Source organism: Dasypus novemcinctus, chromosome 16, assembly GCF_030445035.2.
Source record: "Dasypus novemcinctus isolate mDasNov1 chromosome 16, mDasNov1.1.hap2, whole genome shotgun sequence".
Taxonomy (NCBI): domain Eukaryota; kingdom Metazoa; phylum Chordata; class Mammalia; order Cingulata; family Dasypodidae; genus Dasypus; species Dasypus novemcinctus.
The window spans coordinates 75162983-75178401 of NC_080688.1; the positions used below are offsets into that span (position 1 = coordinate 75162983).

Here is a 15419-nt window from a genome sequence, read left to right on the forward strand (position 1 = left end):
CCTTGTGTTTGGGGGCTATCTGGTTGGTCCCACTGCCTAAATTACTTCTATGCCTGGGAGCATGAAACTACCCTTATTTTCAACAGGATGATGGATGTTGCTAGGACTGAGAAAGTGAACTCAGGTGTAGTTCGTGTTTATTCATTTCTGGATTATTCCAGGGAGCGTTATCATCTCCACGGTTCCAGTTTAGATTATGACGACTGGGTGACAGTCTTGACCCAGAGGAAACCACAACCACTGTTTCACCACCCAGCCAAAAAAGAAAAAAAGAAGTCGAGGTTCTGATTTCAGCCAATTTCCTTGTAACTATCTGGATTTCAAGCACTACTTCCTTTTAGCTATGCAATACCACACCTAACTCTAAAAGGAGGAAGCCGAGGTAGCGATGGGCAGCGCCGGGTGTGAGAACAGGGACCCTGTGGCAGGTGGAGAGTCAGGCCCCTACCTGCGGAAAGGCCAGCAGCGGACAACAGGATAAAGTCACTTGCTTGCAAGAGCTAGAAACCTAAGGTTACACAAACAACAGCTCAACTTATCTAGTAACTCGCCCCCTTGCCCAAAGACTTATAAGATGCCAACTCACAACCCCTGGAGGTTGCTCTCCGCTGGGAGGTTCCCAGTGTGCTTCTCAGCACATGCCCCACTCGCTTGCTCCCTCTTTCCTGCCTTTAACACTGTTCAATAAACCGTCCGTGCCTAGTTCTGTCCTTGAATTTTTCCCTGAGATTGAACAAGAACCCTCTCCGTCGAAAGTGGCGCCTCAGTGCACACGAAGTCACTGAGTCGGCCACTGATCCATCGGGATACCCGCGTGCTACCCTCTCTGGAGAATGACATTCTCGGGGGGTGAGGCCACCCTCCTCCCACGGTCTCGGGAAGCCCCGACGCCGCAGGCTTCCGCGCAGCAGTGGAGCTGCCGGGGCGTAGTTCCTCCGCCGCTTCCTCCTCCAGCTGCAACCACCCGGCCCCTCCAGCTCAACCGGGCTCCGCCTCCCCGGGTTTGAAGCGCGCGCCAGGAGGAACCCGCAGGCGACCCGGGAGGGCGAGGGAAGACCGCGGCCGCACGCACGCGCGTAGGTAGGTGGCCCGCCCCTGCCCCCGCCAGGCCCCGCCCAGTCTGGGCCCGCCCCCCGCCCGGTCCCGCCCAGGACAGGCCTGCCCCCCGCCAGGCCCCGCCCAGGACAGGCCCCGCCCAGGACAGGCCCCGCCCAGGACAGGCCCCGCCCAGGACAGGCCCCGCCCAGGACAGGCCCCGCCCAGGACAGGCCCCGCCCAGGACAGGCCCCGCCCCCGCGCGCGGTCGGCGCTGCCTGCCCGCCCGGCTGCCCCCGGCAAACCTGTCTCCGTGAGGCGGGGAGCAGAGCTTCCTCCTCTGGTGCGGAGCTACGCCGCCCGATTCGTTCTTCCGCCCCTGCCTCCGCGGTTGCGAGGAGGGCGAGGGGAAGGGCGGAAGGTGCGCTGGAACCGAGGCCCGCAACGCGGCCGGCGGGAGCGGTGGCGGTCGCGGGGTCGCCGGCGTGCGACATGTCGCTGTGGGGGGAGCCGCTGCAGGCCCCGCCGCCCCCGGCCTCGCAGTCGCCTCCGGCCGCGCCCTTGGGGCCGCTGCTGCCCACTCCCGCCAGCGCGACCCTCAACCGACTGCGGGAGCCGCTGCTGCGGAGGCTCAGCGAGAGCTTGGACCGAGCGCCCGAGGGCAAGGGCTGGCGGAGGCTGGCGGAGGTGGCGGGCAGTCGGGGGCGCCTGCGGCTCAGGTGAGGCGGGGGTGCGGGGGGGAGGGGCAGGGACGGGCTCGGGGTCACGTGCGGGCGGAGGGCGCCGGGGGCGCGCGAGGTGGGGACCCGGCGTGGGAGGAGGGACACGTCGTGGGTGGGCTGGAGGGCCACGGGGGCCGCACGAGCCGGAGGGGCCGCTGGTGGGGATAGCGGCGATGAAGGACAGGATTGGGGGAAACTTCGGTCGTTTAGAGACGCAGCCTTCCTAACCAGGGAAGGTCCCGGGAATGCAAGAGAGTTGAGGTGGGAGCCTGAGCTTTTAGAATGAAGAACGCAGAAATGGCACCGCCGATGTTTGCCCTCCCCTTGACTGCAAGAGAGGAGTGGAGGACCAAGGAGAGGATGGGGAGAGGAGGAAGACCTGAGGAAGTTTGGGAGGGAGAAGTACAGGTAGCGAGATAATGAGCGCAGAGGATTTGGGGTGCAGGAATTCATGAAGGGTTTTATGTAGGGAGAGAAATAGGATGGGGAAGAGCGAAGTTAAACTTGCACCATCCTTCTCCATCAAACCAAGTTAGCATGTTCCCTTGACTTCACCGTGAACATTTAACTATAAGTAAAATTACTTTTTGTTAGCAGGTTTGAATCCATTACTGTACTAGTGAGTCTGGCGCTTTTGGGTCTCAGAACTCCTTTGTACTCTTGAAAATTATTGGAGACCCCTAGAGAGTTTGTGCTTATATGGGTTATATATTTATAATATATACTGATATTTACCGTATTAGAAATTAAAACTAAGAAATGTTAAAAATATTTATTAACTTATTAAATAGTAACCCATTACATGTTTTTTAATAGGAAATATATAGGCACTTTTTTAAACTTTTTATTTTTTAAGTACTTTAGATTATATAAATGTTACATAAAAAATGTAGGGAATTCCCATATGCCCCACTCCTTACCCCTCCCACAGTTTTCCACATTAACAACAGCCTTCATTAGTGTGATACATTTGTTACAATTGATGAACACATTGGAATTGGAGCATTGCCACTGAGCATGCGTTATAGTTTACATTATAATTTATACTCTGTCTTGCACAATTTTGAAGTTGTTACAAGATTGATAATGGCCTGTATCCATCATTGCAGTATCATTCAGGACAATTCCAATATCCCCATATTACACCTGTTTTTCCCTCTTCCTCCCTTCAGAACCTCTGTTGGCCACTGCCTCCACATCAATGATAAAAGTTCTTCCATTGCTAGAATAACAATAAGTCTGTAGTAGAATAACAGTCTACTCTAGTCCATCATTCATTCCCCAGTCCTGAAGATTCTGGGATGGTGATACCCTCTCTACCTCTAATTGAGAGGGGCCTTTGATCCCAGGGGGCAATTGGATGTGTGACTATCTTGCTTGCAGTTGCCGATTCTCTGTTTCTTGGGATGGGCATTGTCCAACATTATCTCCTTGTTAGTTGTCCTGGGCTAGTCAGTGAACTGGAGAATGTGTGTTGAAACTACCATTACATGTTAATGAAAATAACATTTTTGTGGCAAAATAGTTTTTTTCCAAGACAAAACAAAAATGAGTGACATTTTTTACATTTTGGAATCTTTTTATTGTCTTAAGGTGTCTGCATTCAGTCTTTCGCAATATCATAGTCATATAACTCTGGAAACTCCAGTGTACGTTCCTGAGACTGAATGAAAAAGGCAAATTATTGTTATAAAAAAATTATTTTGACATTGACCACCTGAAAGGGTCTCAGGAACGACCCTAGACCACACTTTGAGGACTATAACGCTGTACCATTGATTTGGTTTTGGTCTGCCTTTGAGCCCCTTAGTAGTTTCTTTTTTTTTTTTTTTTTTTTTTTTTTATTAATTTTTTTATTTTTTATTGACTTTGTAATAATATTACATTAAAAATATATATGTGAGGTCCCATTCAACCCCACCCCCCCACCCCCCCTCTCCGCCCCCCCAACAACACTCGTTCCCATCATCATGACACATCCATTGGATTTGGTAAGTACATCTTTGGGCACCTCTGCACCTCATATACATTGGTTCACATCATGGCCCATACTCTCCTCTATTCCATCATGTAGGCCCTGTGAGGATTTACAATGTCCGGTGATTACCTCTGAAGCACCATCCAGGGCAGCTCCATGTCCCAAAGACGCCTCCACCTCTCATCTCTTCCTGCCTTTCCCCATACCCTTTGTCCATTATGTCCACTTTTCCCAATCCAATGCCACCTCTTCTATGTGGACACTGGATTGGTTGTGTCCATTGCACCTTTATGTCAAGAGGAGGCTCAGATTCCACCTGGATGCTGGATGCAATCCTCCCATTTTCAGTTGTAATCACTCTAGGCTCCATGGTGTGGTGGTTGTCCTTCTTCACCTCCATCTTAGCTGAGTGTGGTAAGTCCAATAGATCAGATTGTAGGTGCTGGAGTCTGTTGAGGCTCAGGATCTGGCTATCACATTGTCAGTCCAGAGATTCAAATCCCCTAAATATATCTTAAACCCCAACATTAACTGCACCTCCAGCACATTAGCATGAAAGTCTTATGAAGGGAGATCCCATCTGAGTCCAGATTCATCACACATAAACACCATTTCCAAAAGGGGCCATCTGCCCTGGTAGTTAACCCCATCGGCCATGACCATAACTCCCATGGGTCTCTTTAGCCCTCAAAGGAACCAATATCTGGGGGTTGTATCTGCTTTATCTGTCTCTCTGACTCTGCTCAGTTGTGCATGAGGGCAAACCTTCTGCCAGCCTCCAGACTCTTTTTTAGAAACTCGTAGCCATATAAACTCATTTCTCCTTTCCATTTCCCCCTTACTTTAGGTCAAACAGCATTTTAAAGTCATGGTATTTTATGTAGACATGGATATTCTGCTGATCCGCATTGAACCTTCCGTATAAGGTCATTTTCCAGTTGCATCATCAGTTGGTAGTTGATAGTGGTCCCTCGTTGCCAGGGAGGCTCATCCCCGGGTGTCATGTCCCACGCTGGGGGGAAGGCATTGCATTTACATGCTGAGTTTGGCTTCGAGCCTTAGTAGTTTCTTAACTTCTCATATTACTAAACTTTTGTCTTGTACTGTAATTTTCACACATCTTTATAAACTCCTTGACAGCAGAAATCATCTCTTTTAATATTCTGTGTTATGCATAGAACCTATCTTAGACACTCAGTAAATACTTGTTGAATTGAGAGAGGAGTCATTTATTCACTCAACATTGTACCTGAGTGCCTCCTCTTTGCTGGAAGTTCCAGAAGATGATAAGTATTTAACTCCTATTCACAAATGGAGACTTATTCTGGGACATTCACAAATAATATGTTACATGCTTTTCTATGTGTGTAATAATAATGCTGATGATTTATCATTTATTGAATACTTATGTTCCGAACAGTGTACTGTTTGCATGTATTATCTCCTTTAATCTTCACAAAAACCCAGAGTTTCAGAATAATTGTGGTTAAGGCAAAAAGCAATGACAATTTGGGATTATTTGGATTACACAAAGGAGTAATGTTGTGAACAGGGAATCAAAATGTGGTAAACTTGCAAAGTTGAGCAGACAGATGATATCTTTTTTTCTAGGAGAAGCAGATCTTAGGCTTTTGACCATTCAAAAAAATATCCGAATGCTATTATTCTAGGACCATCAATTTCTAAATTTCTAGACTTATAATGTAAAAAGTTATCATATTTGTAGGTCAGATCTTTTGAACATTATGATGTGAACTACTCTAGTTAGGGAAAGTTCTCGACTTCCTGAAAAGAGCCTGGTTGAAACACTCCTTCTTCTTGATGTAGAAGAGAAAAAAGCCAGATAGGCACTCCCAAGTGAAGGCAAACAGCTCATGGGATCTGAAAGGACTAGATACCTCATGTCAGGTTTTAAATTTTCCTTCCCAAGTCTTGAGTAAAGTTTTGTTAGGTTACAGAATGGTGTTAGCTTTGTTTGAGGAATTAATGGAAGGGCTTGAGGGTACTTTTCTGGTGAAGGAGTAGCAAGAAGTGGACAATTGCGGTGTGGAATCTGATTAAAGACAAATAGGCTTTCATCAGTTTTCCAGAGGGGCTCAGAGTAGGTTAGTTGGGGTGGGGAAGGTAGGAGCAAGCCTGAAGGTTGGAGAATTGGGGAGCATTTAGCTTATTTTGGGATATAGTGATATTGATACGAGAGCCTATAGACCAGGGGTTCTTAACCTTTTTGTGCCATGGACCCCTTTGCCAGCCAAGTGAAAACCACGGACCCTTTACTAAGTCCACACTATACTCTGTATTATTTAATAATATACCACACCCACACCAACAAGTCCCCACAAGAATAATGTTTTTTTGAATTTTCAATTCAAGCTCACAGGCCCCCTGAAATCTTTCCACGGGCCCTTGGGAGGTTAAGAACCCCTACTATAGTCATTTATTTATATTTATTACTCTCTATCTGTATATAGCAGGCTAGAGTGAGCCAGAAAAATTTAACTGGCACAGCAAAGTTTAGCACTGGGAACTTGGGGGCAGGGGAGTGGCAGCTGAGGGGGCAAAGGTGATGCTGCTTCTGTTTAAGACAAAAGTTACTTTCAAGTGATTTCCTTACTGATAGAAGGGTGTCTATGATTTTAGAAGGTGCTGAAGGTCTTTTCTCTAATAAAAATAGGAGTTGTGTGAGAGTCTAGCCCAAGTGGGAAACATGTCCATAAAGCACTTTCATCACTGGCTTCACAGGTTTGAAATCTCAAAAGGTTGCCTATTCTTTTTTTCTACCTCTACAAATTTCCTCAAACTAGATCAGAATTTTTATTTAATTAAACTACAAACAAAGAGAGTCCATTCAGAACCGTCCGTCAGGGATTAGGAATAATTTTAAATCTTTTGGGATAGTTATTGATGACTCAGAATAAATCCTTGCATATATTTCATATTCCACAGCCATTTGTATTCTCTGCCCCAAATACAGACCCAGCCCTAATTCTATTCCAAAGTGGTCTAATATTGAATACCTTTTCCTGTCATTGTGGGGATAGGCACAGGTTTTGTGTGTCATGCCCAGGATATGTAAATTCTATGGTAGCATGGCACATTTGAGCCCCATGAATGGCAGAGCTTTCAGGAGGTATCTAATGCTGTTGAGCACAGAGCTTAGAAATGGGCCTATGGAATAGGGACCAAGCAACAAGTCTTTGCATACCTGCTGGATAGAAGGTAATCTTTTAGCTGCAGAAATCCTGTACTCAAGCAGTTTGTAAATTGTAGGAATCAGAACACAAGTAAAAAGCTGTAATAAAAGGTTTCCTCATTATCTCTTCAGTATGTGAATGTTGGAATGCCTTAGGGTTCAGTCTTTGTATTTCTTTATCTACACTTCTCTACGGAATCCCTTTCTTGGTGGTGTCCTTCAGTCTCATGGCTTTACTTCTGTTTAGGCTGACCACTCCCAGTTTGTATATCCAGCCCAAATCTCCATCTTAAACTCCCAGATTCATACTTGCAGATACAAATTCACCATCCTCCCTTAAATGACTAAGAGGCATCTTAAATTTAACATGTATAAAACTTAACAACCTTTCCTCTATAACCTTCTTTCTCTTTGTGCTTTCTATGTCTCAGCAAAAGCTGATTGCATCCTTGCAGTTGCTCTGGCCTCTTACCCACCACATCCATTTTGTCAGAAAATCCTGTCTGCTGTCCCCTCAGCATATATCTAGACCCAACCCCCCCTACTACCACACTAGTTGGAGCCATCTTTATCTCTCACCTGAATTATCCCAATAGCTGCTTAACATCTCCCTCCCCTGCTTTGCCCTCCACCCCTAGTCTATTCTCAGTATAGTAGTCAGAATGAACCTTTTAAAACATTAAATGGGATCTTGTCCCATCTCTGCTCAGAACCCTCCAATTGCTTTTTCATCTCAGAGTAAAAGCACCATTTAGCCGCCAGTAAAACTCTTGGATCTCATATCTTATTATCCCCCTCCTCTCTCTACTCTGGTCACAGTAGCTTTTCTTTAAACATGGTAGGATCTTTCCATGTGTTGTTTACTCAGAGAGGGTCTCCACTAATAACCACATAACTTATTCTTTCACCTTCTAAAGTGTTTGCTTAAAGATGACCACTGTGAGGCCTTCTCTAACATGTATAAAATTATGCCCCTACATGTGCTCCAGCATTACATATCCCCCTTCCTTGCTTTTTTTCTTTTTCCAAAGCACTTATAACCATTGGATGAATGGATACACACATGCTTGGCTCTGTCTGTCTATATGTCTGACTCTCCAAGAGGATAGGAATTTTGTTTTGCTTGCTGCGATAGCCTCAATACCTAGAAAATTGTTCATCCTATTATAGGTGTTTAACAAATAGTTCTTGCATTAATGAATGAAGATTACAAAGAGTAAATATACCAAGAAGAGGAGAAGAAGAAACCAGAAGGGAATGTCATGGTTTGTACCCTAAATGAAGTATAATATATGTTTTGATTATATATATTTTAAAGTAAAGATATATAGAGATATAGGTATCTTTTTTAAAAAGATAACCCATTTGCTTCAGTAATAAAGTAGTCTCTTTAATTAAACCAAAACTTCCAAATTAGTTCTGGTCAAAACCACTTCAAAGCACAATCTTACAGGAATGTAACTAAAAAGGAAAGAAATGAAAGTTAGATACATATAAGCATATCTCAGCTGAAAGTGCGCATGTGGAAAATCAGTAAAAAACAAGGAGATATAGAATCTGGTTTTTCATCCTGTCTCTTTGTATTGGAAAAGAAACCTTCATCTCCTTCAATTTAATCTCTGTTCATTTGAGGGGAAAATTCAAAATAGTTTTTCATTTCTCTGTCTATATAAACACTTGGTTGAATCACACAGTTTCTTAATTTATCTTCTACTCCTAAGTCTATGCCAGTAGTTGTCAAAGTTTAGTGTAGTACTTGTGAATCAGAATCTCAGGGAACTAGGGGAATCCAATTTTCACCAAGCTCCTGGGTGATTTTTTTGTGCACTAAAGTTTTTTTACAAAATGGAGAATAATTGTAATTTTTGGAAATCCTTTAAAGAGAAACTCTCTACTTAATATTTCTTATATCTGTTTCCTTTATCCCCCTTTTTTTCTTTTTCTTAAATTCTCTCTTACATCTCCTTCGATATTTATTTGTTCAAGAAATATTTGAGCACTGGGCAAGTCAGCACAGCTTGGCAGTGGGAGAACCCAAAGATATATAAACCAATCTCTACTCTTAGGCAATTTGCAGTAATGGAGATGAAATACCTTTGCTAGTAACTGCAATTAAAAAGAGTTGTGATCAGGACCAGTTCTTCCCCTTCCTTCTTTGTTCCTTGCTGAAATTTTAGCTCCATGTGGGAATGAAGCTTGTCTTCACAGTATCCCTAGTGCATGACACAGAAAAGGCACTATAAATTAAAACTAATGTTTATATAGCTCACTGTGTGTCAGGACTCTTTTAAGTATGAAGTTTTATTTCATTTAATCATCACTGCAACCTTAGAAGTAAGTGCTATTATTTGCAGATAAGGATATTGAGGTATCGAGTAGTCAAGAAATATTCAATGATTGAGTGCACATTGCGTGATGACAGAGGAGCAGTGTCAAAGAGTTATTGCTGATTGGCCATAATTTCAGTACTATTTGTGTGGATGTCTTCAAGATCTTTCTTCCTATAGCTTTGACTGACTCCTTTACCTCAGGTCTCCGTTTATAAGTAAGTTCTTCAGAGAAGGCTTTTTTACCCACTATTTAAACCAATCCAGCACACATAGACTTCCACTCTGGTTCACCTCCTGCTGTTTGCTTTTGTTTGTTTGCTTGCTTTTTGTTGTTGTTTTTAAAGATTTGTTTCAACCCCCTTCCTCACTGCTCTGTGTCTCTTCGCTCTCTGTGTCTATTCATTGTGTGATCTGTGTCTGCTTGTCTTCTTTTTTTTAAGGAGGCACCAGGAACCAAACCCAAGACCTCCCACGTGTTAGGGAGGTACCCAGTCACTTGGGCCACCTCTGTTCCCGGCTTGTTGTGATCCCATTGTGTTTCCTCATTGTGTCTCCTCATTGCATCATCTCATTGCACCATCTTGCTGCACCAACCTGTCACATCAGCTTGCTGTCTTGCTCATCTTCTTAAGGAGGCACTAGGAACTGAACCTCGTACCTCCCGTGTGGTAGGCGAGCATCCTACTGCTTAAGGCACATCTGCTTCCTACTCATGCTGTTTTATTTCCTTTATTATGTTCTTTGCTGTCTTAAACCATCTTCTTTATTTCCTTTTTACTTTACAGCCTCTTTGCTCCCAACGTAAGCTCCTTGACAGCAGGGGCCTTTCCTATTCATACATTCAGCTAATCTTCATTGATTACAGACATGGGCAGGGCACTCTCCTAGGCATTGGGATCACAGGGTGAACAAGATTGAGAAGATCCCTGTCCTCATGAAGGTTCATGAGTCAGATAGCAAAGCAACAAAAATATCAGGTAGTAATTAATGTTCTGCAGAGAATTAAAGTGAGAGAGAGAGAATGATTGGTGATCACTTAGATGAAGTGGTCAGGGAACTTCTCTCTGAGGAGGTGCCATTTTCAAGTGCCGTTAGTATGACAACAGGTCAACCATGCATTGATGGGCACTGGAGTGGAGATAAGGTTCTTCCTTTTGTTTGTCAGATCATGTCACTTCTCAACTCAAACTCAACTCAGTGGTTTACTCCTGTCATAGATCCTTTTTTACTTCCTAAAACCTGGAACACTTTGTCACAGGTATCCACAGGGCTTGCTCCTTTATTTCCTTCAGATCCTTTTAACTTTTGCAGTGACATTTTCTCTGAATACCCTATATAAAGTAACTCCTCATCTTGTACTTCCTATGCTTCTCTTGGCTTTCTTATACTCCATATTACTTATTGCCATTTTGACAGTCAGTACATTTACTTGTTTATTGTTCATTTTCTACTCATCACTAGATTGGCAGCTTTTTTGTTCATTCTCTATCCCTAGTACTTATAACAGTTCCTTTGCACATTATAACTTCTTAATGAATATTTTTGAGTGAAAAGGGATTAATTCTAGGCAGAGGAAACAAATGCAATAATCTGAGAGAATGGATTGTCACTGACACACAGGAGTGGAAGTGGGAAGGTTAGTTAGAATGCTGTCATAATAGATTGGTGGGAAATTGGGGCAGGTTGGTAGTAGTGGAGATGGGGATCAGGGGTCAGATCCAGTAGAGTTAGTAGGACTTGCTGAAGGATTTGAAGTAGGTGATGAAAAAAAAACAGTGAATCAAAGATAATTTGGGAGTTTAGCTTTAGTAACAAGTGGATGGTAATATAGTACATTGAGCTAGAAAACATGGGGATAAGTGTGTTTAGAGGGGAGAAATGAAGAGTTATTTAGTTAAGTTTGAGGTATCTATTAGATAGGTAGATAGGTAAAGATGTCAAATAAGCAGTCCCTGGGCATATAGATACAGTTTGGGGAGCCATGTTAGTAGATTGGTGGTATTTAAAGCTCGGCATTTAGATAAAAGTCACCACCAGGAGTGTAGGTACAGCCTTTATGGAGGGCAATTTGGAGAATTCTGTCAAAATTACAAATGTGTGTGCTCTTTGACTTAGAAATCCCACTTCTAGAATTTTATCTTGCAAATATACATATAAAATATATTTAACGTTATTCACTACAACACTGTTTTGTAAGAGCAAATAAATGGGAACAACTTGAGTGTCCATCAGTAGGAGACTGGAGTAAATACCATGGCTTAGCTATTACTGTCCAATACTCTTCAGCTACAGGGAAAAAAAGAACAAGCAGGTCTTTTCTGTGTTCAGATGTAGAATTGTCTGCAAGGTACATTTGTTGCATGAAAAAAGCAAGATAAAGAATAGTGCACATAGTACGGTCTTTTTCTGCAGAATAAAGGGGGAAAATAATATTTATTTATATTTGCATTAGTATACACAAAAAACTATATCAAGTGGCAGCCTATGAGACTTGAGGAAATACATCGTATGGAGATGGGAGTTGGAGCAAGATGTATCACCATATATTAACCTTGAGTTAACTACCAAGAGCCAAGGTTGTTTCTTCTATTAAAAGATCTCAGGTTAGAAACATCATTATATCAAGACTGAAGAAAAAAGAAAAGACTGCAGTATATTTTAAATCAGAAGAGATTATGAAGTTTGGGAGTCTAGGGCATAAGAAATAGAAATTCTAGAACCCAGCTCTTGTTTCCAAAGTTTTAAAAGAAAAAAAAAGTTTGTAATGATAGTATGTGTTCAGTGCAGTCTCCTGTAGTTTCTACAAAATGATTACAGAACATAATAAACTTCATAATGACTATGAACACCAAACCTATTCAGATTCCAACAGCCTTTCTGAATCATAAAAAATTAAATTTAGCATATAGCATTGTTGTTCTGTGAATCTTATATTCTAATTCTTTGAAAAATTGGTAGTATCTGTGTTGTCTCTAATACTGATTCCTTGACTTGGACATTTGAGGGATGGGCAATAAGAAATTTTACAAACTAAGAGAACCAACAGGCATTGTCAACTTTTTATTTTTGCCGTATTAGTGCTTTAATAAAAACAGCTGCCATCTTAGTCATCATTATTTCATAAAAGAAAAATCACTTTAAAAAATAGGAAAGACTCTTAGAATAAAAGATTTTTATTGTACTTATTTTTATCCTTTTATAGTAGACCAAAGAAAACTTAACATTGTGGACCTCTGGTGTACAGTCTAGAAACTGGGAGCAATTGATATGTAGTAAGATGATGTCACATTGTACAGGAATAGAGAATTACATATAATATAAATGTAACTAGAATACTTAGAAGAGGATACTCTATTAATGTAGTGGTCCACAGGAGAGCTTGGAGGACATTATCAGGTTATCAAAATAGTAGCTGCATAAAAAATTTTCTAAGAAAAAGCTACTGTAGTTTCAATGGTAAGCATGATTAAAAAAATAACCTTAGTGTTATTTTGGGGTTTTATTTTTACTCTTTTTATTTGAAATAATTTCAAACTTAAAATGAGACAGTTACAAAACTAATAAAAACCAAAACAGAGGTCTTCAACCTACCCTCCCTGCCCAGATACCCAGACCCATCAATTTTAACATTTTTCCATATTTGCTGTATCATTCTATCTATACATGTGCTTATTAGTGCATCTCCCTATTTTCTAAACATTTGAAAGTACTGTTGTATAGATCATGCTCCTTGAAAACATACTTCCGCCTACATTTCCTAAGATTTAACATTGTTTTAATAACCCCATATTTTTATTGAGTAATAAGAGCTAACATTTATTGTTTATTACTTGTCAATCACTTTGCCTCTTTCATATAGTATATCTAATTTAATCTTAATAAACCTATGAGGTAAATAACATTACTATTGAAATTATTTTGGTTGGGTGTGTTTTTCCTATATGAAGTAACTAATTTTATCTCAGAATTCTAAATCTTGGGTGAAAATAATATAACTGCTGTAGCAGCCTGGTCAAAATGAATGTGGATTAAAAATATTTCAAGTAATATGAAAATTTGCTGACCTTGACTTTGCTGTATCTCTGGCCTGTTATGTTTGACCCTTTCCACCTACCTAGGTTTCCAACCTTTTCAATTAGTGAATTTTTATTGAGTCATTAATATGGGCAAGACAGAATTGGAGAGATTTAAAAAATATGTAAAATGGACTTTCTGTTTTCAAGGCATTTATAATAATCTAGTGCGTTAGAAAAAACACTCTTGGAAGAAGCTCACAACTTAAGGCAAAATTGTGTCAGATGCAGCATATAGAATGGGGGTTACAAATTATGATCCGGGGGCCAAACCCAGCTAACTGCCTGTTTTTGTACCACACAGGCTTTTACATTTTGAAAACTTTGAAATAAAAAACAAAGAACATATGACAAGGACCGTGTATGGCCTGTAAACCCTGAAATATTTATTCTCTGGCCCTTTACGGAATAAAGTCTACATAAAATAAGCACAGTAAAGCACAAAAGAAAGTACAGCCTGCCCAAGAATGGTGCCACACACACGGAGAGCTGACAGAACAAGATGACGCAACAAAAAGAAACAGAGACTCTCGGTGCTGCTGATAAAGATAGAAGCAGTCACAGAAGAATACAGTGAATGAACACAGAGAACAGACAACAGGAGGGGGAGGGGAGAGAAATAAATAAAAAATAAATCTTTTAAAAAAAAAAGCACAGTAAGGAGAATGTGCATAAAGAGTGTTTGGTGGACCGGTGTGGTCTCAGAGGAACTCACAGAGAAGCTAATTTATTTATTTTTTAATTGTTTTAAAGATTTTTAGAGTTTATTTCTCTCCCCTCCTCCCCACCCCCCAGTTGTCTGCTCTCTGTGTCCATTCGCTATGTGTTCTTCTGTGACTGCTTCTATCCTTATCAGCAGCACCGGGAATCTGTGTTTCTTTTTGTTGCGTCATCTTGCTGCATCAGCTCTCCATGTGTGCGGTGCCACTCCTGGGCAGGCTGCACTTTCTTTCGTGCTGGGCGGCTCTCCTTACGGGGAGCACTCATTGCGTGTGGGACTCCCCTGTGCAGGGGACACCCCTGCGTGGTGGGGGACACCCCTGCTTGTCAGGGCACTCCTTGCGTGCATGCACTGCGCATGGGCCAGCTCTACACAAACCTAGGAGGCCCTAGGTTTGAACCGTGGACCTCCCATGTGAAAGGCGGACGCCCTATCCATTGGGCCAAGATCACTTCCCCAGAGAAGCTAATTTATGTTGGACTGTAATTCTAGTCAGTCAACTAGAGGGAGTAACTGCAAAGATTATGAGGTTCAAATTCTGTGGTACGCTGTGGAGACAGCATAAAAGCTTTGGTCGGCCTATTTTGTTGGTTATGTGTCTTTGGGAGGGTGTGTTTTGGTGTTTGTTTTTGGTTGGGGGGGGGGTGATTTTCTTTTCTAACTTTGAATATTTCATTCTTGTATTTTCCTCTCTAGTAAAGTGCATTAAGTCCAAAATCCTCTTCTCATTATGCTCCGCTATAATCCGATTTTAACCTGTCTTTCTAACCCTGTATACCAATACTGGGCAGAATATCACTGAAAGGAAAGTTGTATGTATATATATCTAAAATACTGATACTAAAAGAAGAATAGCTTTAACAAAAGGAGAGAGACAGAATGTAAAGATTTTTTCGGGTAGGGGTACACTATAAAGGCCCAGATAATAAATATTTTTGGTTTTGCAAAACCACTTGCAAAAAACTTGCTATTCAAGTCTACTGTTGGTGAAGGAAAAGCAGCCCTCGAAATGTGTGAATGTATAACTGAATGAGCTTGGCTAGGTTCCAGTAAAACTACAAAAACAGGAGGCATGCTGGATTTGGCTAGCAGACCAGAGTTTGCCCCTGCTTTGGGGTATTTCTAGGCACTCAGAAATACTTACAGTAAAAAAAAAATTCAACAGTACAAAAAAGGAGTTAATAGTGAAAAATAAATCTCGCCAAGAGCTGTATTTCCCTGGTTCCTCTCTCTAAGACAACTGTTGCTACCAATTCCTTGCCTCTGTTAAGGTTCATGTACACATATTCCTGTAATAAAAATAGTGGCATACAGAGCATACTCTAACTTCCTTTTTTTTAATATGAATATGCATATAGACGCATGCC

The 15419-nt window shown here is 41.8% G+C and overlaps 1 protein-coding gene across 2 annotated transcripts in view; it reads left to right on the forward strand.

Moving 5' to 3' along the window:
• Nucleotides 1-1303: 1303 nt before the first annotated feature.
• MALT1 (MALT1 paracaspase) overlaps nt 1304-15419 on the forward strand; it is a 57544-nt gene continuing 43428 nt past the window's right edge. For both annotated transcript variants that reach the window (XM_004447193.5, XM_012523689.4), the window contains exon 1: nt 1304-1754. In XM_004447193.5, the coding sequence (XP_004447250.2) occupies nt 1528-1754 (227 nt within the window). In that variant the 5' untranslated portion in view covers nt 1304-1527. The remainder of the gene's footprint in view (nt 1755-15419) is intronic.